The sequence below is a fragment of the Marmota monax genome, unplaced genomic scaffold (assembly GCF_021218885.2).
Source record: "Marmota monax isolate L192 unplaced genomic scaffold, Marmota_monax_Labrador192_F-V1.1 WCK01_AAM20220418_F8-fsc00027, whole genome shotgun sequence".
Classification (NCBI taxonomy): domain Eukaryota; kingdom Metazoa; phylum Chordata; class Mammalia; order Rodentia; family Sciuridae; genus Marmota; species Marmota monax.
In genome coordinates this window covers 11853266-11875454 of record NW_026694617.1, presented here as the reverse complement: position 1 = coordinate 11875454, position 22189 = coordinate 11853266, and the positions used below count along the sequence as shown (strand labels likewise).

Genomic DNA, 22189 nt, shown 5'->3' with positions numbered 1-22189 from the left:
TCATTGTTATTTTCCATTTCCTCTTCCTGTAATGCTTTGGCGAGGATGTTTTGAAGAGATGGTTTTCTAGCTGCGGATTCTTTAAACTTTTGTTTATCGTGGAAGGTTTTAATTTCATCCTCCATCCTGAAGCTTAATTTCACTGGATACACAATTCTTGGTTGGAACCCATTTTCTTTCAGTGTTTGAAATATGTTATTCCAGGATCTTCTAGCTTTCAGAGTCTGTGTTGAAAGATCAGCTGTTATCCTAATTGGCTTACCCCTAAATGTAATCTGCTTCCTTTCTCTTGTAGCTTTTAAAATTCTCTCCTTATTCTGTATGTTGGGCATCTTCATTATAATGTGTCTAGGTGTGGATCTCTTATGATTTTGCACATTCGGCGTCCTGTAGGCTTCTAGGATTTGGGATTCTGTCTCATTCTTCAAGTCTGGGAAGTTTTCTTGTATTATTTCATTGAATAGACTGCTCATTCCTTTGGTTTGGAGCTCTGTACCTTCCTGTATCCCAATGACTCTTAAGTTTGGTCTCTTAATGTTATCCCTTATTTCTTGGATGTTCTGCTCATGGTTTCTTAACAGTCTTGCTGAGCTGTCTATGTTCTTTTCCAGTTGAAATACTTTGTCTTCATTGTCTGATGTTCTATCTTCTAAGTGTTCTACTCTGCTGGTAGTATTCTCCATTGAGTTTTTAAGTTGGTTTATTGCTTCCTGCATTTCTAGGATTTCTGTTTGTTTGTTTTTTATAACCTCTATCTCCCTGTATAGTTGATCCTTTGCTTCCTGGATTTGTTTGCGTAATTCGTTGTCGAAGTGATCTTTCATTGTCTGATTTTGCTGTTTAATGTCTTCCTTGATACTCCAGATCATCTGAAGCATGTATATCCTGAATTCTTTATCTGACATTCCATCTGCTGCAGCTGTTACCTCTTCTAAAGTTGCGTTGACCTTCATTGCTTGTGGTCCTTTCTTTCCTTGTCTTTTCATACTGCTTGCGTATCTTTCCTGCAGGTGCGGGCGGCGGCTCTGCTCTCTCCTTATTCCAATTGGGGTGTCGTGGCTACCACGCCAGCAGGTCACTGGGCCTGTTCTGGGAGCTGGCAGCGGCTCTGTTCTGCCCCTACTCCAATTGGGGTGACGAGTGTACCACGCCGGCAGGCCACCGGGCCTGATCCGCCGGTCGGTTGCAGGTTTGCCTACCCTGCAGGCGCGGGCGGCAGCTCTACTCTGCCCCTACTCCAAATGGGGTGACGTGTCTGTCGTACCGGCAGGCCACTGGGCCTGTCCCGCTGGTCGGTCGCAGATCTGCCCACCTTTCGGGCACGGGTGGAGGCTCTGCTCTGCCCCTACTCCAATTGGGGTGTCGTGACTACCCCGCCTGCAGGACGCTGGGCCTGTTCCTGGCAAGGGAGGCGACTCTGCTCTGTCACTACTCCAATTAGGGTGGTGTTTTTACCACGCCGGCAGGCTCCTGGGCCTGATCCACTGGTCTGTTGTAGGTCTGCCTACCTTGAAGGCGCGGGCGGCGGATCTGCCCTGCCCCTCCTACCACGCCTGCGGACCCCTGGGCCTGATCTGCAGGTTGATCACTGGTCTGCTCACCCTGCGGGCACGGGTGGCGGTTCCGCTCCGCCCCCACTCCAATTGGGGTCACGTGACCACCACACCGGCAGGGCCTGATCCGGGCGTGGGAGAAGGATCTGCTCTGCCCCTACTCCAGTTGGGGTGACGTGTGTACCACACTGGCAGGCCACTGGGCGTGACCCGCCAGGCTGTCACAGGTCTGTTTACCTTGCAAGCGCAAAGGGCGGCTCTGCCCTGCCCCCTCCTACCACGCCCATGTACTACTGGGTTGTGGGTCTGCCCACCTGGCGGGTGTGGGTGGCGGCTCCGCTCCGCCCCCTCTCCAATTGGGGTCACGCGGTCACCACGCTGGCAAGCCGTTGGGCCTGCTCCGGGGGCTGGCGGCGGCCCGGCTCCTCCCCTCTGGCTCGAGGACAAATTGAGGAGACTCGGGTGACTGAGCCTCACCCCCCTTACCAGGAGACCAACTGCTTATGTCACCGCTGGTATTGATGAAGATCTGTCCTCCACCGCTTTCTGCTGACATCAGATCTCTGCCATGTTGGTATCCTATGCGAATGGCAGCATTTTGTTCCCCTTGCCGGGCAACCCAGGCAACGGGTGAGTCCTGACCGGCCCTCAGCAGGACCCGGACCGAGACGCAGTTTCCGCGGGCTCCTAGCCCCGGTCCAGGGAAGTTCCGGGAGCCGGAACTCGGCCACTCCGTGCTCGGTGTAAGCTCCTATAAGTGTAAGCTCCAAGAAGCAGCCCCCGCGGGCTCAGTTCCGGGAGCCAGAATTCGGCTGCTTAGTGCTTGGTGTTTGCTCTGATAGTAGCAGGGTCCAAGAAGCAGCCTCCGCAGGCTCAGCAGCCCTGAGCCAGGGCGGTTCCGGGACGGTTCTGGGAGCTGGAACTCGGCCGCTCCGTGCTCGGTGTAAGCTCCTATCCTGGAGCGGTTCTCTCCTGGGGGTGCAGGACTGACCCGCGAAGGCAGCGGAGGGAGATCCGATTCCTGCCGATCGTGGGGGGTCTCTGTATATTTTTCTTGACAGAATTATTAATGGGTAAGAATGTAGAAGATATTTACATTTGTATTCAAACACATGGACATGTCTCAACAAAATAGAAAACTATTATTTGAAGGTCAAAGGAGCAGCCCAACAATGGCTTTCTTGTGCAATGTTATTTTTCCCCCCACCAATATTAATAATCATGAATTTAATTGTAATTTCAGGTGGCATCTGCTTATTTCAAAGACTTTCACCTGCTGCTAATTGGAGTCATCTGTTTAGCAACGTCAATCGAAAAATGGAATTTGCACAAGAGGATTGCTCTGAGGATGGTGATGATGGTGGGTGTGAACCCAGCACGGTAAGTACCATGTTTACTCCTTCCAGTTCAACATTCTGAACAGACCATTTCATGCAGATGACCAAATAAGTAATGCACATCCAGTCTCGCTTATGGGTTTTTTTCCTCTGCAAATATAAAAGTGATATAAAGTGTGCTTGAGTTGTAGGAGGGGAAGAAAACAACAACTCTCCTGTCACTGCAGGTCTAATTACAGTGAGCTTGGGATAAATGCACACGACTCTCTCACCTTAATGCACCATTGGACTCAAAGATGAGAGAAGCCTTGAACTTCAACAGGCAAGATTGATAGACTTCAGAGGAGATTTTATTCCTATCTTGTTTATTTGTGATTACACATTCAGAACTTGTTCAAGAGCATCTTTTATCAACAGGGAGGATGTTATAAACCAAAGACAAAGACATTACTGACAAAATACAAATGTGTGCTGAAAAATTCCAAGGTGAACATTTTTTCTTTTAAATCAACTATTGTAAAGTGAAACAATCAATTAAGAACATCCATCTATAGAATGCAAAATCACTCCTTTGACTGATTTTAGCCTCACTGAAATGACTGTTTTTTTTATTAAATGAATTAGCTATTTTGATTTTATTCCATCTCCTGTTAAGCACATGAACATAAATTAAAGAAAATTTCCAGTGTCAGAATCATTTGCATAGTGATATTTTGCTTGAAAGCCTTAGGTGATATTTTTCCTTTTCATCTTTCTTTGGAAAATAAGAAAGTTTTATTGACTTCAGTTATATAATTCCTTCAAGGGCATAGCTGCATGTGTGTTTATTATTTATGAAACAAATTGTTTTGCTAAATACAATGGATATACATATGTATATGTATATGTAATGTATATGTATATATATATATATATATATATATGACTCATATCAAACAATTTGGAAAAAGTTACTTAAAATTGTATAACATATACATATATATGAAATGGTGGTCCATACCTCTTAGGTACTATAGAAGTGCATCTTTTCTGGTCATTGCCCTAGAGCTGGGTAAAATGTACTGCACAATAGGACAAAAGTCCTGTCCATTATGTCACTAAGTGGCTTTTCAATTTAAGGTGTTTTCACCAGAAGCTATTCCTCACATCAACCTTTTTTGTTTTTTTAAATAGGAAGATTGCACATCTAATAGATACATGAATTAAAAGTACTTCTATTGTTTTTTAATCATTTCTTATTTAAGTATATTTCTAAAAGTTTTTTTCACTTTTTCTTTGATAAAGTAAAATAAATAGAAACACAGAAAACATTCATTATACCTGAGTCAGAGGCATAGCACCTAATTGTTCTTGTAAATCTATTTTAAAAGAAAGTCAGAGAACATTATAAACGGGTTCTGAATGAATTTTTAAGGCTTCCTACTCAAAGGAGATCATGTTTTTTCCCAAGTGTGATGGTTTAAAATCCTAAAGTCTTAGGTATGTTATATTTAAAAATCAACTACTCTAAAAGAGAATATAATAAAGTCTGTTCCTGACAACAGGAAGGAATGCCAATTCAGGAAAGCTAAGTAACAGAATCTACAGAAAATTCTGCAACCTCATTTTAGCAAGTGACTTAACTATTTTCTCTATCATATATTATTGAACCAGAAGAGTAACAAGGAAAGAGACGTTGTATAAATATCTCTCTCCTTGTTCTTGTATCCCCTTGGCACACATACTAATAAAAAGATATATGCCCAAAAGATAAAAAGTAAGGGGCCCTAAATTCAAAAGTTGATTGCAATTCCATCTTACTTGTATCTGAAGATGTCATCTGAAAAGAGTATTCATGTATTAGTGTAAAATTACAAGCTGTTAGGCACATACCAACTTGCAATTTGGTGTAAGTTTAGTGATTTTTTTTCTGTTTTTCAGAGAAAGAATTTTTATAGTTCCCTAGGAGATAGATCCCTTGAAAACTCCACTCTTACATGTGTTACTTTGATTTCTACCTATGTATGACTGTACTCAGCATTCACCCTCTGGGAGGAACCTTAACTTTCCATGTTTTGAAAAATTTAACTCCTAACTCACAAGCAACTACTCTCTTTTACAATTAACTAAGAGCCTCTGGAGACAGAGCTGAGATCCATGTGACACTCTCTCCTTGCAGGCTGACCCTGGGATTCATGAGCAGCACTGCCCTCCTATCCATGTGGCTTAGCAACACCTCTACTACTGCCATGGTGATGCCCATTGTGGAAGCTGTGGCACAGCAGATCATCAGGGCTGAAGCAGAGGCCGAGGCCACTCAGATGACTTATTACAATGAATCTGCCAACCGTGTCCTGGAAGTTGATGGTATCATGTTGATACGGCTTCAGTGGGGTCTAGTCATTTGGGCAACAGGCATACTTTCAAGAATCATGGGTTATATTTTGAATTAACTATCCATATATGCACAGTGTGAATTTAATCTTCCTCCTTCTATAGTCCCTAATATCTCTACAAAGAAATTACATTATGCAAATATTTTACCTTAAACTATTTGTTGAATTACTATTTTCTGGCAAAAAGAGGAAGAATGCCTTTTCTACTCTCCAGTCAATCCAATGAAACATTGTTATGTCTCTCTCAGGAGACTTCCAGGTTAATTTTTTTCCTTTCCTAAAATTACTTTACTGCTCAATATTGGCAGTCTTTAATTCCTACATTCTATTTGTATACAACAGCAAATATTACTGTGGCTATTTCTGGCTCTGATGAACTGCTTTTATGCAATGAAAAATGTAGGGAATGTTTGTGTTTCTAAAATACTTTTTTAAGATGAATGCTATATCAATATAAAGTGAATTTTTTCATTTGTAATTTCTAGTAATAATTCCATTTTCTCATACACACGCGCGCACACACGCACTTGAAAACCCAATGATAAACCCTCATTTAAATTGTTTTCCTTTTACTTAATGTTTTGCAGAAACTGTTATTGGACAAGAAACAAATAAGAAGAAAGAGAAAACAAAACCAAAGTAAAGAACATTGACATTTTGATTAGGATTTTCCAAATTATATTTTAATAAGATTATAAACAGGGCCAATTTATTTTTCAGATACAGTAATGATGCAGAGAAAGTTTCAAGCAAGATGGATATGGAAAAGGTATATGAATTTTGGTTCTTTCTAAATAATTATATATGAAATTACATTAGAGCTGTTGTTGTATAAAATATGTATTTTAAAACATGGTACTTGCTTCTTTGCCCCAAAAATACTTTGCCTGACTAAATCTAAGTGTGATCTGATGGTTTGGTAAGGCTTCAAGGATAGACTGAAATCATCATACACTTTAGGCTCTGAAAATTAGCATCATTATTTTCTCTTTCTACTAGAATCAAAATGATGGCAGTTAGCAATGTAGTTAAGAAATAAAATTCTAGTCTCAGAATTTGTTTCATTTTCTTATGAAAATATTGTTGACCCAATAACCTGATTTTCATAAGGAGCATTCTCATTGTTCCAGGTTATGAACTTTGAGCACTTCTGTTCATATAATTATAAATGATCACATAGTTTTAGTGTCTCCATTGCCAATAAAAAATTCAACACAGAACTCATGAGTTTTTTCTGTCAAATAAAGGTGAAAGAGTTATACTCATTCTAGATATTAAAGGAAGGAAGGCAATCTTTGTAAACTATCCCATAGAATTTCTTTCCCAGAATAAATCAATATGAAAGTAGGATACTAGGTTGCACTGGGAGCAATATATCTTGAGACCACACTGTAAAATAATCCTGCATAGAAATAGTCCTACGGTAACCATGGCATTAGCAATAGAAGAGTGGGGTATATGTTTCATCCTCAGGTTATCATGCATTATCATGCAGCTCAATAGGGAAAAAACAAAAACAAAAACAAACAAACACTCTCCTAGTTTACAGAAATCTTCAAGGAAAGAGCAATTTCTATATAAAGAGAAAATACACACACAGATTAGTTTTAAGCCATTAGTTACATGTAGATTAAGGATTTTTAAAGAGGCAAATTGCAAATATACTTATTAAAACATTGTTATAATTAGGGATAGAAGTAATTCTTTTAAATAATTAAAAAATCAATAGTCATCCAGGTATGTCTCAAAATAACGCATTGGAAGTGCACTTCAAAAACTATCCTGAAAATTGGCAAGCCTGACAAGAAAGAATATTTATGCACTCTGTAACTTTCTTGTGGTCACCTTTAGAAAGCTAGTTTTCTGGCAGGACACTTAAACTTTGAGTCAAAGTCCTTTAAATGTGATTTCATACTCAATTCTGTCCAGAGAATTGTAGGATGGTTTGCTGATGAAAAGGCCCACTCTATTGTAAGCAGCTAAGGATCTAGTGGCAAATATGGGCTTCCAAAACAAGTCTGACATAAATACCAAAACAGAGGCTTGCACAGAGGCCAAGCTTGTCAGAAGCAGGAGAATCAGTTCAATCTGAGCACACTGTGAAGACCCGGGGTCTGAGAAGATGATAGTGTGTGCAAGCGGAGGAATGAAAACCTCATGAGAACAGGCACATGGCTCCTTTGCACTGTGGTAAACCCTAGCATATTCTATTGCCTGACACAGAGAAGGTACTCAATAGATATTTACCAATGAATGATTAAGTGAATGCAAAACATGAGGAAAGGAATTGGCATTCTAATCAGAGGGTATACCTCATTCAAAGACCCAACTCTGTAGACAGTTGGCTTTCCAGACACCTCTTCTACAGGAGTACTAGAGGTGATTAGCTGCTGTGTTGAGTCCAGTGGTTAATTAGATTGGCTAGATTAAGGATCGCTCTTCATGCAATGCAAAGAAGTTTTACAGTTCATTTGATGGGAAATAGAGAGCCTGAGAGATGGTGGGCAGCATACAACATCTGCCTTTGGGAATCTCACTCTGCTAACACTGTTCATGGCAAGGGGATATGAGCTCCTGAGCTTTTTGATTAATCGGGCACTGGGGATGAGAAAGAGAAAGGTGTTGGAGATGCCTCCATTGTTCTAATGGAGACTAACTTTTCCATGGAGAATGGTAAGATAATTTGGGTGCATTTTAGGTAATGAAGATTTGATATCCAAGTTAAGGAGTGGAAACCAAAACTAAATGCTGATCCTACAGTTTTTCTAGTACCCAGTATTTAAAAATTAAGCTTTATATAAAAGGAAAATTAAAGGACTTTTTTTTTAGCTCTTAGAAAACTGGTTTTAAGAACTTGCACAAAAGGACTATTTTATATATAGTACTTTAAGATATGTCTTGATTTCTTAGCAATTATAACTCTCTTTTAGAAATAAACATATATGGTCATGTTGTGATGATAATGAACTGCACCTGTTCTCTGCCAGGTTTACTAGGTAATTGAACACTATGAGATTATATGGAAGAAACTGCAATTTATCTAACTATAAAATATAAGGGACATTTACATTTATATGTTTGGTCTTCTGTCATCTTGGAGTAGGTAGGTTAGCAAAATAAAACCTCTGTAGTTTCACTTTGAACTTGACCTATAGGCCAAAGAAGATCTAAATATTACTTCCTGTTGGGGGTGAGTGATTTAAAGTATATTTCAACAATTAGACAATATGTAAAGCTTAGGTTTATTTTTTTTTAAATAATTTGCACCATTTTGCCATGTTCCTTCCAAAAAAGATGAATTTGATTTCTAATGAAAACTATAATTATTCATTGAATCCCTATTTGTTTAGTACAAAATTAAGAATATTTCTTTAATCCAAATCCTTGAACAAATCCAATTAAAGAAACCCAAGATGACCAGTAATCTTACTTCATTTTTTAAAGCTATATTTCCTTCCAAGGACAATAGTATACACACTGATCCATATGAAATTTGGTATGTAGTAAATAGGAAGTTCCTAATAATTTCAAAAAAATTAAGAATTGCTCCGAAATAAATTTTAAGTCTATAATAACAATAATATTGGTGAAAAGTATATACATTTAACATTTGCTCAAGTGCTTCCCTGTCTCACTGTAGTTGCTATATTTGACACCCCTCCTCCTAATCCTCTGACTCCCTTCTTTTTCTAAAGCATGTATCTATCCCCTTCTTATAAAATGTATAATTTGCTTAATTTTTATTTATTTTTTAATTTACTGTTTTCTTCACCAAAACTCAAGATTTATAGTGATAGAGAATTTGTTTATTTATTATGTATCTCAAATATCTGGAAAAGTACATGACATAAATAAACTTTTAGTAAATAATTGCTTAGTAAGTCAATAATTTTTGATATTTTCTCTAATTGCAATTAACCATGCAAGATATATGTGTATATATACATATATATGTATATACATACATACATATACATATATATATATATATAATAAGAAAAGAAGTAAATAGATAAAGGTTTAAAGATAAAATTATGGCATGAGCCACAATTAATTTCATTGTAGGTAGAAAGATAAAAAATGGTTTGGAGCTAAAATTTGTCTCCCTGAAAATTCTTGTCAATAGAACTACAGAGTTCTCATGTAGATGATAGAGGTGATAATTTGCTGCCACTTTTACTGCTAAAGGTGGTAATGATCATGTGTTACTGTTGAAGATTATAGATATTCAGTAGTCCCTCAGATTCCTGGAAGTGATTTAGAAGCATTCTTATCTAAGAATTACATTCCTATGCTGCACATAAAAAGAGATATTTTCCAGGATCCACCAACTTCTCTCACTGCAGGACATGCATGAACATTAACAGGACTCCCTACTGGTATCTAAAATAAAAGTGGTGGGTAGATATAGATGCATTGTCCATCAATCCTATATTACTCTCTAAACATAGCTGAAATGTTCTTAGAGAGGAAAAGGAACTGGGAAAGGAAAGGATGACCTCAAAAGGACACTAACTGTACCTGGGGGAATCTATTTGTTAGGTTCCAATAGGCAGCTAGATCAACCATCATTCATATTGTTTCCATGAGAAATGAGCTCTAGGTATCAAAAATCAATTAGCATTTACAAAAAAAGGAATCGAGTTACTAGTACTTTCCCTCACAAATAAGTCTTAGTATTATTCAAAAAGACACCTCAGAATTTTACTCTAGCTCAATGTCTAAACCTCCAGGCATCTTCAAATGAAACAACCTGGAAAATCAGTATGCTTTTAATGAAAAATCTGAGATAATTATTTTTCATTCATTTAATATAATTTGCTGTTCCTCAAAGGGAAAAGTTCAAAGAAAAAAAATTCTTACAACAAATTTCAGCTTGTTTTAAATTAAGTGTTGTTTATTTGGGAGTGAAAATGCTTATTGCAAGAATTCAAAGGGTCTGGTAAGTACAGCAGTTAGCATGTTTCTTAATATTAAGAATGAGAGACACTAGTTTCACCAAATAAGGAGACAGCAATTCTAGAACATCCGACCCTTAGAACAAATATGAAAAAAATATTTTAGCTTGGATTACAGAGGTACTATAGGCAATTTTTGTTCCTGATTACTCTTCCTTTTTCCTAGATTGGGTAAAATTCAGTGACAAAGTCAGTGTTAGTGCCACTCAGTCTTCACTTGACACTCTTTAGATGTCCTCTTTTACTCATCTAAATCCTCCTTGTTCAGAGACAGTATTTATAGAAGAGATAATCCAGAAAGGAAAGAAGACTCCCCAACACTTTTAGGAAGCACAGCAGCAGTTCACAGATGAGACCTCTCTTCAAATTCCTATTTTGACTGAAGCCAAAGTCCTAATTCCATTGATGGCAATACTTCATTGTGTTACCACAACAATTTTTATTAAAGAAATTATTGACTGTTGATAATATTTTTTCTCTCATGTATCTTTAGTTTTATGAATTACAAAAATGTAGTTCTTCACATTCTATGTTGTTGAAATATTATCTAGCCAGTAGCATGAGCATGTTGGAAGCATTCATACTTTAATTTATCTATACTATAAACATCCCACCTTACATAGTTTGAATACTTTATGTCATTTCTTGAAAACCTCACCAGTGTGTTCCTATGCATCTTCCAGAGGTGTTTTTTTAAAGGAATATATTTATTTAGTTCCCAAATTTTTATGTATTTTTATTATGAAATATTTCATAACTATGCACATTGTAAAATATAACAGTATTTTTAAAAAGCATAGTGAATTAAATGGTTATGTACCACAATTCAGTTTAAGAAATAGAACATAACAATTTCTAGAAATCTCCATGAGCCTTTATCTGATTCCATTTCCTTCCACACACAATCACCTCCACATCCTTGCAAAGATAGCCACCGTCCAAAATTTTGCATTAATTATTCTCTTGCTTGATTTTTTTTTTGGTTTGTTATTAAGGGTGTAGATTTTACCATGACAACAAATACCCAAAAGATCAAGAGTGTCAAATAGCTAGAAATAGGCTGTTATGGTGGCTCCATAATCTGGAATACCATGGCTCTTTCTGTTTGTACTCTACAATCCTTATTATTGAACCATTTGGTCCAAGATGTGTGTGCTCTCTCTCTCCAACTATTTAGTATTACAGCTAACGGAACCAGCAAAGATGAAAGTACAGAGCATATATAGTTATCATTTATTTTATTATTCATCTGGTTTTAGGAATATTCAGATTTTCTACTTCTGTTTGAATTAGTTGCAATTTTCTAGGAATTCATGCAAAATACCTGGTTATTTCTTATATATACTTATTTATTTATATATTTAGTACTTGTATATTATTTTTACTTGTGCTTCTAAACATTTTACTCAAGTAATCTTTCCAAAAATATTTTTATTTTATTAATCTTACAAGTCTTGTCCAAGAGTCAGAATGTACTTCAGAGAGTGTCTTTTGGTGTTAAACTCTTAAGTTTTTGTCTAATAGAAAGGTCTTTATGATTTTCAAAAAAATTTTTGTGTGGTTATAAAGTGCTAGGTTGCCTAATATTTTCTTTCTACATTGAGATATATTTCCATTGGCTTTTTTTCTCCTGTGAAAAATCAGCAAGCTATCAGTTAAAGAATTACTCCTTTGTAAGCAATCTTTTCTCATTGATTAAAGAGTTATGTGTGTGCTCTAGAATTTCATTTTGACATACCTAAAAATACATTCCTTCTGACTCTGTTTATTGATCTCTTCCAATAATTCTTAAGAAGTCTCAAGTGTCATTTTTCAATATTCAATTTCCTTGTTTTCCTTATTCCTTCCCTCTAGTTTCCAATTAAATCCATATTAAGCTTTCTCACTTTATCTTCTAAGATTACTGACATCTCTTTTTATTTTCCTTCTCCTTGTCTTGCTGGACTGAATTATGGTTAATAACTTAGATTTATCTTCCAGTTCAGTAATTCTCTCTGAAGCTATTTCTATTTTGAGTATTCACTAACTGTTTAAATTCCATTTGCCTCTTTTTAAGATGTGCTTGATTATTTCACAATCTCTTTCTCTATGCTAATATTTTCAATCCCTTCTCCAAATTAATTAGTAATAGATTTATTTACTTATATTCTGCATCTAGTAACTTTAGCAACCAGTGTCCTCATTGGTTTCTCTCTTTGGCCATTTTTATTTTCTTATCGTTTTCATTTTGTTGTCTTATTTTCTTGAATGTTTTGTGCTAGTTGAAATGCTAGGGTTTTTTTTTAATTTCTATGGAAATTATTGAAGTTTGGGATTGCAACTGCTTATAAAAGTTTGAATTATATTATTATTTTTTGCTTTGAAGACACAAGTGATGCCACTTTATGATAAAAGCCATGCCCATATTTAGGAATTTTCAGAGGACTTCATATTTTCCCTTAACTCAGTCTGGCATTTTCTTGCTCTCTATTTCTACAAGGGATGGCAGCTTTGTGAATGTTTTCCCATATGATTCCTCCCCACTCAGTTGACCTTGGGCATTATCTTCCATTGAATTTTTTTTTTTGCAACAATATAAACTTAAGCCCTCACATGTAAACCTGACTTATCATTCCTTTATTTTAAATTGCCTAGTTGTACTTTATTTGTAGTCAATACAGATTCCTTACTTTTGTATTAGTTTGGTGATGCATTTTAGGAAATTATTTTAATGTTTTAAATAGCATTTTGTTTAACAAGGAATTTGATTTGTCATATGACGAATCAACAAATCTGCTATATTGTCTATATTAAACCGTTTCAGTCAGTTTTACCACTATAGAAATAAAAAGGTTTTTTTGGAATGTGTTTGTGTGTGTGTGTGTGTGTGCGCACACACTCGAGGTTAGTCAAGAAACTGCAAAGGAAGCTTCTAAATAGTTAACATTTAGGGTAATACCATTTTGTAAATCAATCCTTGATTTAATGATTTTTCATCACTGCTGAAAGAAATAACACTTTTTATGAAGAGTTTTTATGCCTTGAATGCTAAATTTTAAATATCTTAGTTTATCCTACTCTTACTATATAAGCTGATATCCCAATTCACCATATGACACATAGTTCTTTAATAACTAAAATAACTAAAAATATAAAATATAAAATAAATAACATGATATACAAATATACAAAAGTCAAGATAAAATAGATGTAAATCCTATCCCAAAGAGTGTCCTTGATCATTTAAATTTTATTACAGCTCCTCTGTGTTGTTCAGGTTATTACTGAACATATCTCCACTGGATCTTCACAAAGAGCTCACACAAGAGTAAGGGAAGAATCATCTCTTAGGTTTTCTCACACTTCAGTTATGTAGTAATTTCATTCTGTGGTTTTGTCAGAGAAAGTATATCCTTATAGAAATTATTTGCAAGCCTTATGCATTTTATGGGAAGACTGATTTAATTAGAAGTAATTAACATAATCTGATATCCACTTAACTGAGCACATGGAAATTCAATATTGCAAACAAGGGAGACAGGACCCCAATGTCTCAATATCTGTGCACTATGGAGCTCTATGTATTCCTCCCTTTATTCTTTACATCATCCACCAACATATGAACCTACCATAAAGACACCAAGGTCAATCTGTGCATTAATTATTAGTAAAGATTTAGTCAACTTCTTGTTTTTAAAATAAAAATATACATGTTGCATTTTCCATTAAGATGGTTAATTAAACAGGCCCATTTACCTCCACTTTATTCTGAGTCTCCATTAATATAAGAACCAATAGACTGTTTTAAGTCACAGTCACAATTATATAAATATCAAGAGAAGAGAATGGCAACGAAATCATTTTGGAAATTAAAAAGTAAAAATATGGGTGGAAAAAATATTCAGTTATCCAGGAACATAAATACTAGATCAGTAGTAAAGAAACCCAATAAATAATCCAGTTTACATAGAAGCTTCTTTCAAAGTTTTCAAAATTTGCTTATGAAGTAGTTAAATTCCTACATGTCTTCCTAAATTCCACATGGATACCACTTCTCCTCCACCAAACAGAAGTCTAATCTTTAGACATGACAAAAAAGGGTAAGGAGAACCAGACAGCGTTCTAGGTCCAGGAAGGATGTCACAATAACACATGGGGCTCTGAGTGAGGGCTCATTTGCTGAATGTCATGAACCCTATCTTCTACTCCACTACTCCTGGTAGCAGGTCAATGCCCTCAAGGTGTCGGCAGGCAGCAGACCAAAAGAGTCTTCCCTGAGGAATGCACTCAGCACCAGAGAAATAATAAAAACAATATACTGACATTAGAATTTTTCAAAAAACAGTCCAGTCAGACAATACCACAGTGAAGTTTATAGCCAACAAATCCCAAAACACATGTGCAGTGTCTCAAAGCAACTTTTCACTGCCTTAAATATGGGTGAAAATTCTTGGATACCTGAAAAAAGCCTCAGGCATGAAAGATAGAGTCCCAAACAAACAAAAAGGAAACAACTACTTGCAGGAAATCTATGCAAGAAGATGAACACTTGAGAAAAGAAAATATCATTATTCTATGCAGAGAAGTAAACAAAGAAATTGCTATCATAAAATACAAATAGCATTCTACAAAAGAAACAAGAAGACAAAAATATAAAATAAATAACAAAATATAGAAATATAAAAAAGTCAAGATGTAAAAATCATAAATGGAAAATTCAGTAGACAAAATAGGGAGAAATAAGATTAAGAGAATAATAGGAGTTTTAGGTAAAGAACAGAGAAAATAGAAGATAGATTGAAAATGCATGAAATTTTCCACTATAAAGAATACAAATTTTATCATTAAAGGCCTACTGGGTGTCTGCAGCATGCCTGAAATGGACTCACACAGGGGAAGGTGTAATTGAACTTTGAACTTTCAGAATACTATGGGTAGAGAGAGGATCCTAAAAACTTTAAAGAGGGGAAAAAAACTGATTCCTTTAAAAAGATTAAAAATACAAATGGCTGAATACTTGTCTGCCCAACACTGGAAAATCAGAGACAATAGGAAAAAAAAAGCCTTTAAAATCCTGAGTTACATTTATTTCCAGCCTATAATCAATATGCAGCTAAAGTAGCTACCATCTATGTAGGTTTTTGTTATTCTTGGGGGTGGCAAGAGGGAGAAATGACAAACTTTAGGCAATGCATGGAAACTGTGGAAGGAATGTTGCCCAGTCAATGAAATTTATAATAGACTATTTGAGGTGGTTAAAGTATCCTATCACCTGATTGCTTTCAGAGAAATCTAAACAGCAAGGGAATGTCTGGGACTGATCTAGTGGTATGCACTTAAAAAACTAAGGAAGTGAGGGAGAGAACAGGAAAATTTACACAAACAAGCACAAACAATATTACTTGTGGATTTTAATAGCACTCTAGACAACACACTGAAGCACTGTACTCTGCTGTAAGCAAAAATCATGATACTGCTATAATGTTCAGAAGATGGACTTACAAAAATTCATTCAGTGAAAGAAGCTCTGAAAGAATGTAAATTCTCACCATCTAAGATAGTGGAAAATTAATTGTTATGCTGCAACTGAGAAATGAAGATATGTCACATGTGAATACTTTTAAAGTAAATGCAAATAAATATCCAAAAATATCAAGAAGCTAATTTTGGCAAGGAGAAAATAGTTAGCAGGAACTTATGTCTTTTCCAATTATTCCTTCATAATTATTTAAACTATAACTAGAAGCCTTAATGTTTTCATATTACACTCACCCCCAGAGAATTATATTTTATAGCCCCATGGAGACCACTTATTTTGCCCATGCTGATTCACATGTGCATTTTTAGCACCAAGGTTGGAAATGTGTAACTTGCCACTAAAATCTGTAATTATGGCCACCAGGTGGCAAAAGTGAGTTATAATTGGGCCTGCGGGATTTCTGTTCTGACATATCTGTGTGATGATGTCATAGGATCTGCATTTGGTCATGTCCTAGTCGAAATATTTTCAGTTACTTGGAAAATGTGGAAAGCATACTTGAAAAGTCTTGGATGTCGCATATTTACACGGAAAAATTAAAGAGTGGCGGTATTGGAATTGAATTAAAACATAGTAGGTTACAATTGTGGTAAATAAGTATAAAATGTGGTTACATGCAAAGTCTTACAAGTAGAGTTTAAAACTTACATAAGTAAAGAGTCTTCTAGAAGGCAAATAGTAGCAGAGAAAAATCACTGAGAGGGAACTCATAAACAGGAACTTTGGCTTCAAATGTGCTATAACTAGTCTCATATTATTCTCCTGAAAACTTAGTTTTTTGTACCAGGTCTTCTCTAAATACCTATCTACTGTAAAGTCTATGATTCTTTTACATGTTGATAAATGCTTTTTTATGGTTGTACAAGATAAAAAATAGATCAAGATCAAATACCCACTGCATGATTAAGAAATAACTATTGGAGCCTTAATAACTTAATAGTTATTAAGACATAACTATTGGAGCCTACTATTGGTAGGTCTATAATCCCAGGGGCTCAGGAAGCTGAGACAAGTAGATTGCAAGTTCAAAGCCAGTCTCAGCAATTTAATGAGGTATTTAGCAACTCAGTGAGACCCTGTCTCTAAATAAAATATTTAAAAAGGGCTGAGGATGTTGCTCAGTGGGTAAGAATCCCTGGGTTCAATCCCCAGTACCAAAAAAAAAAAAAAAGAAGAAGAAGAAGAAGAAAAGAAAAGAAATAACTATTGGAAATATTTTGACATATATGTTTCGTTTTAGCCTTATTTCTAGTATGTGGATATATTTTTTATCTTTAAAAAATTATATTCTGTATATTTAATTTCTCAAAAGTCTCCTTACAGATTGCATGAACACTTTTCCTTTCATAATATACCTATGACAATGTCCTTCTAGGATAAAATGCATACATACACACACACACACCAACACACACACACACATACACAGGTGCACAACAGATTCCTTCTCTACTTCCCAAGAGATGTAGTGACTATTTTATTTCCTGGTATCTGCCTACATGTGTCCTAGGGGTCAGGGTCTAAGTTTCTACTCCAAATAATTTATTCCAACCTGTTCTTGGGATAGGGCAAAACCCTTTGTCTTAGGTCAAAACCCCTGTCCTAGCAGAAGACTAAAGACTAATTTGCTGTAAAATCTTATCTCTCTTTTTTTTTTTTTCATAATTTCTGCATCACTAGTTACTCAAATAGTGGCTCATCTCAGGCTTTCCTGAAAGCTGTATTTTTTGGCTCGTTGCTCTTTACTGCTCTTCTCAATCTTTACCCCTTGCTTCATTGTCATCTCTTCAACTAGTTCAGCTCAGCAATCACATGTCCTTGGCAAATATAGTAATAAATTCAAATGTAAGAGGCTTGTGTTTATTGCCAACATATTAAACTGTTCATCTCCGATTCCACCTCAAAAAACCTCCTCTTAACCCTAAATTTGCATTATTATCTTTTAATGTTTCCATTTACTATGGAATTTGAATTTACTCTACATTTTAATGCCTGCCTTAATCATACATATTTGCATAAACATCAATTCATGTGCAGTAGCATTAATGTGCATTAATCATGTATTAAAGATGTTTGTATAGAAAAAAGTATGGTAAATTCAAAAGGAATTAATTATTTTATGTTTTGATTTGTTTTGTATCTGTCATTTTAATCATGTTTTTTTGTGTGTATGCATGCAAATATTTGCAGCTATGCTTTTATATTAAATTCAATTTTTCTTTACTGTATTTTTGTAAGTTATAATATGTCAATGAGAAATTATATACACATTACCTTTTAAATGTCCTTTCTTATCAATTCAATAATGTTCAAATTATGTATCACTTTCTGATTTGTGATTGATGTCTTTCCTATAGCTAAATATTTAATGTGTAAGTGCTAAATTTCATTTGTCGTATTGTATCACTCATAAAAAATTTTTAAACTTATTTTGCCATTCTATTTACATATCAGCTTTGCAAGTTTTTAATGGAAATTTGTATCACATGGCAAATATAAATCATTCCCATGTAGAAAATATAAGGCAAATGTAGACATTAGTAAATTTATTCCTTTTGGATGAAGAGTAGATACCTTTGGGGGTTGACCTTTAAGTTAATTAAAAAGTAAATTACAATCCAAAGTACCATACCCTGTAATGCTAAATGCCATTCCCACACCCATGATGACTTTTAGGGAGTAGTAATTTTTTCCTTATCATGATTTTGCCAAAAGATTTTACTGTGGAAATGTTGCAGACACATGCTTATCTGTATGGAGCAGAGCAGTGATTCTGTTCATCCTCCAGAAAAGAGAACCCTTCACTCCTTTGGCAGGCATGTAAATTGGTGTAGTCATTATGAAAAATGCTATAAATCTTCCTCAAAATATTAAAAATAGTATTACCATATGGTCCAGCAATACCACTTCTGGATATCCAAGAGAAATTAAAGCAGTATTGCAAAGAAATATCTGCACTTCACATTCTTTACAGTATTATTCTCCATAGCCAAGATACAGAAACAACTTCTTAACTGATAAATGGCTGAAGAGAGAGAATGTGGTCTGGGTTAGTGTGATAACCTCCTCCTTATGGGTTTCCTTGTCCCAATTCTTGCCCACTTCAGACCTTTTCTTCACATTACAGCCTTAACATGTATTTAAAGTGCATATTAAATTACATATTAACACCCACATACACACATGCACAAAACAACAAGTGTTCATAAATTTCTTAAAGACATTACGGATTTTTGTAAGGTTGCAGTATGTGGAGCAGGTCTGAAATAGGTAAAGATTCATGCAAGAAGTCTCATAAAGACCTTACTTGAGTAACCTAGGTCTGGCAGCAGTAGAAATAGAGAAAACTAGACAGAGTCCCTGCATATTTATGCAGATAAAATTGACAGAAACCAGTGTGATGAGGAAGTGAATGTTTTTAAGGAGAACAAGAAATGCGTCACAGTGGCTGAAAGTGTGGACTCCAAAGCAAGACTACATGGTTTCCGGGTCCAAGCCTGCCATTTTAGGCACTGCGACCCTGGGCAATTAATTCAACTTCTCTGTGCCTCTTGTCATTTGTAACGAGGTGTACTGATATTACCCACTTCAGTGTGTTGTAAGAATTGAAATGTTTATCTGATTTTAATATAGACCAGTGTTTATAGCATGCTAAGAACAGTGTAAATGCTTGTTACTATGGTGGTGGTGATACCATTGGCTAAATTCGAAGAACTGGGTTTGAGGAAGCAATTCATGAGTATGGTTTTGAACACTTTTGAATTGGAGTTTCAATAAAGACATTCAAATTATGTTGAACAGTCAACTGGATATACGGGTCTAGAAGGAGTCTGGGCTAAAGACAGATTTGATGGTCTAGTATATCACTAAATCAATGAAAATATGATTTTTAAAGTAAAAATACTAAAGTGAGAAGAGACAAATTACTATAACAGGTTTCTGAAAACAGTTTTAAGGAAGGATAAAGAAAAAGGAATTGTCAAAGGAGACAAAGTAATAATCAGAGATACAGAACAAAAACCAGTTGAGTGAGATTTCACAGAAACCCAAAGATTTCAGTAGGAAGAAGCTATTGAGAGATATGCAAAGATGATCCTGAAAAGTATCTACAGAGTTTAGCAATGTTGAGCTTACTGATGATCATAGGAAGCATATTTTGGGTGGAATAGAGAGACAGATTGAAAAGGTTAAAGAAATGAAGTCAATGAATGTGGACCTTAGTGATTTGGCTGTGAAAATGGAGATGAGGTAGGGCAGTATTTAATTGAGAATAAGTTAAGAAGGACTTCTTTTATGCTCTTTTGTAAAGATGTCTTGAAAATTATTAAATGTTGATAAAAATTCCAATAGTATATAGAGGAAGGTTTCTAAGATGACCCAAGAGATGGTTTGGAGGAGAGACATTGACACCAGTATGTTTGTAGAGAAGGAAGAGAGGTGAGGCAGAAGCAGGTAGTTCTCTACATTTCTAGGCAATACCATTGTCTGCTGGTTTCTGTTTACTCCGTGAAAGTAGGTGGCAAAGCTACTTGGGAAGATTAAGAAAGAGCATTAAGAGAATTGATAAGAGAACAGAGGAGTTTTTAAATTTCCCGGTGGAGACAAGTAACTTAGAGAAACACAGTAGATGAGGGTCAGTGTGATATAGCAGTAGACATGTATGATCATGAATATATGAAATGCAGTCTGCTATACTGTATGAACAATGTTCACCAACAATGGTTAGCTCTTCAGTGGCAGACAAGATGTAGAGAGAACAAAAGTTGGAGTTTTAATAAATAACTTCTGTTCAAAGGAAGTTAAAGCAAAGTTTAGAATTTTTAAAAGAAGGTTACTTAACTGGCTTACCATGGAATCTAAGCTGAATATGGAGGGAAGTTTAAAAAGGAGCGAACCAATCCATTGGGTGGGAATAACTAGAAGCTTCTGTGACTAAATTTGCCAGTGGTATTGGAGAACTGTAAGCATGGTAATAATTCAACATGAAGAAAAAAGAAGAAACTGTGGTAAATCAGCTGATTTCTTAGTGAATGGAGTAGTTAAATGAGTCATTACAATATCAAGCATGCACATTATGTTCCCACAGTCCAAATACATAAGACTTGAGAACAAGAAAACAAAAAGAAAAATAAAAAAAGAGTTTTATACTCTTAACCTGAGAGTTAAAAATGAAGAAGGCTATTGATGGAGAATTTTGGAGTACTTCCCTATCTCTGACCTCCATATCATCAAGAAACAGGAAAGGGAAGAATCTCACACTTAGCCTGGTGATATAGATTCAGAGAAAACACCTCCTTGAGAACTTGATGTCTGCCCCTACACTCAGAAGGGGTCAATGGATTTGTGTTTAATACACTCTTGGAAAATTTGAAAATAAAGGTCATGGTTGACTCTCCTTACCTAGTAGAGTTTTAGCTGTATTTTCACTGATGACAGAACAGATATGTCAGTTTCTCCTGGACCAATTATAAGGAACTTGGAGGAAAAATGGTATTTGGTGTCATTTGAAAAGGCAAAGTCTTCCAAAAGGGTTTGGTTACAGGATAAAAAGAGATCCATTAGCCACAAAGAAAAAGGAACAATTTGATATTCTTTCTTTTTCTTTTTTTTTCCTGGTGTGTGTTGAGGGGTGGCAGTGTTGGGGTTAAAACCCAGGACTTCATGCAGGCAAGGCAAGCACTCTCCCACAAGTCACATCCCCGGCACCAGTTATATCTGGTGATAAGAGCCTCTTAAAAACTTGTAACAGTGCTCATGAGATGGAGTCATTTTGAACATCCCCCAAGCCTGGAGAGCACTAAAGACTAAAGCTATATCTTAACTCATATACCACTCAAATAAGACCTTAAAGTACCGCCCTCTCCTCATCCTGCCTATCACTGCCACTCTAAATGCAGAAGATTTAGAACTGAATCCAGCAAGTGGTGGAAGTCAGAAGAAAGACACCAAAAACCCAGCTCCCCAGTTTTCTTTTATCTGTGAGCTTTCATTTAGGGTTGACCCAGGGGAGGAGAGAAGGTTTACCTAAATTGGGGCTTTTGTTTTTTATTTATTTATTTTTAATGTTTTAAAAATTTGTTTATTCTAATTGGGCATACATGACAGCATAATACTTTTTGATTCACTGTACACATTGCAGCACAATGTTTCATTTCTCTGGTTGTATATGATGTAGCATCATACACTATGTGTACACTATGGGCAGTCATACAGGTACATAGGGTAATAATGTCCATCACACTTCACCATCTTTCTGGCCCCCATGCTCCCTCTCCTCCTCTCCCTTTGCCTAATCACAGTTTCTCCATTTTTCCCATGACATCCCCATTATGGATTGGCATCCACTTATCAGAGTGAACATTCGGCCTGTGGTTTTCTGGGATTGGGTTACTTTGCTTAGCAAGGTATTCTCCAACTCCATCCACTTATGTGCAAATGACATAATTTT

At 35.9% G+C, this 22189-nt stretch overlaps 1 protein-coding gene across 1 annotated transcript in view; it reads left to right on the top strand.

Moving 5' to 3' along the window:
* Slc13a1 (solute carrier family 13 member 1) overlaps positions 1-22189 on the top strand; it is a 93804-nt gene that overhangs the window by 39823 nt on the left and 31792 nt on the right. Inside the window, exons 3-6 of the mRNA XM_046422547.2 lie at positions 2797-2933; positions 5049-5236; positions 5853-5904; positions 5986-6034. Coding sequence (XP_046278503.1) covers positions 2797-2933; positions 5049-5236; positions 5853-5904; positions 5986-6034 — 426 coding nt within the window. The remainder of the gene's footprint in view (positions 1-2796; positions 2934-5048; positions 5237-5852; positions 5905-5985; positions 6035-22189) is intronic.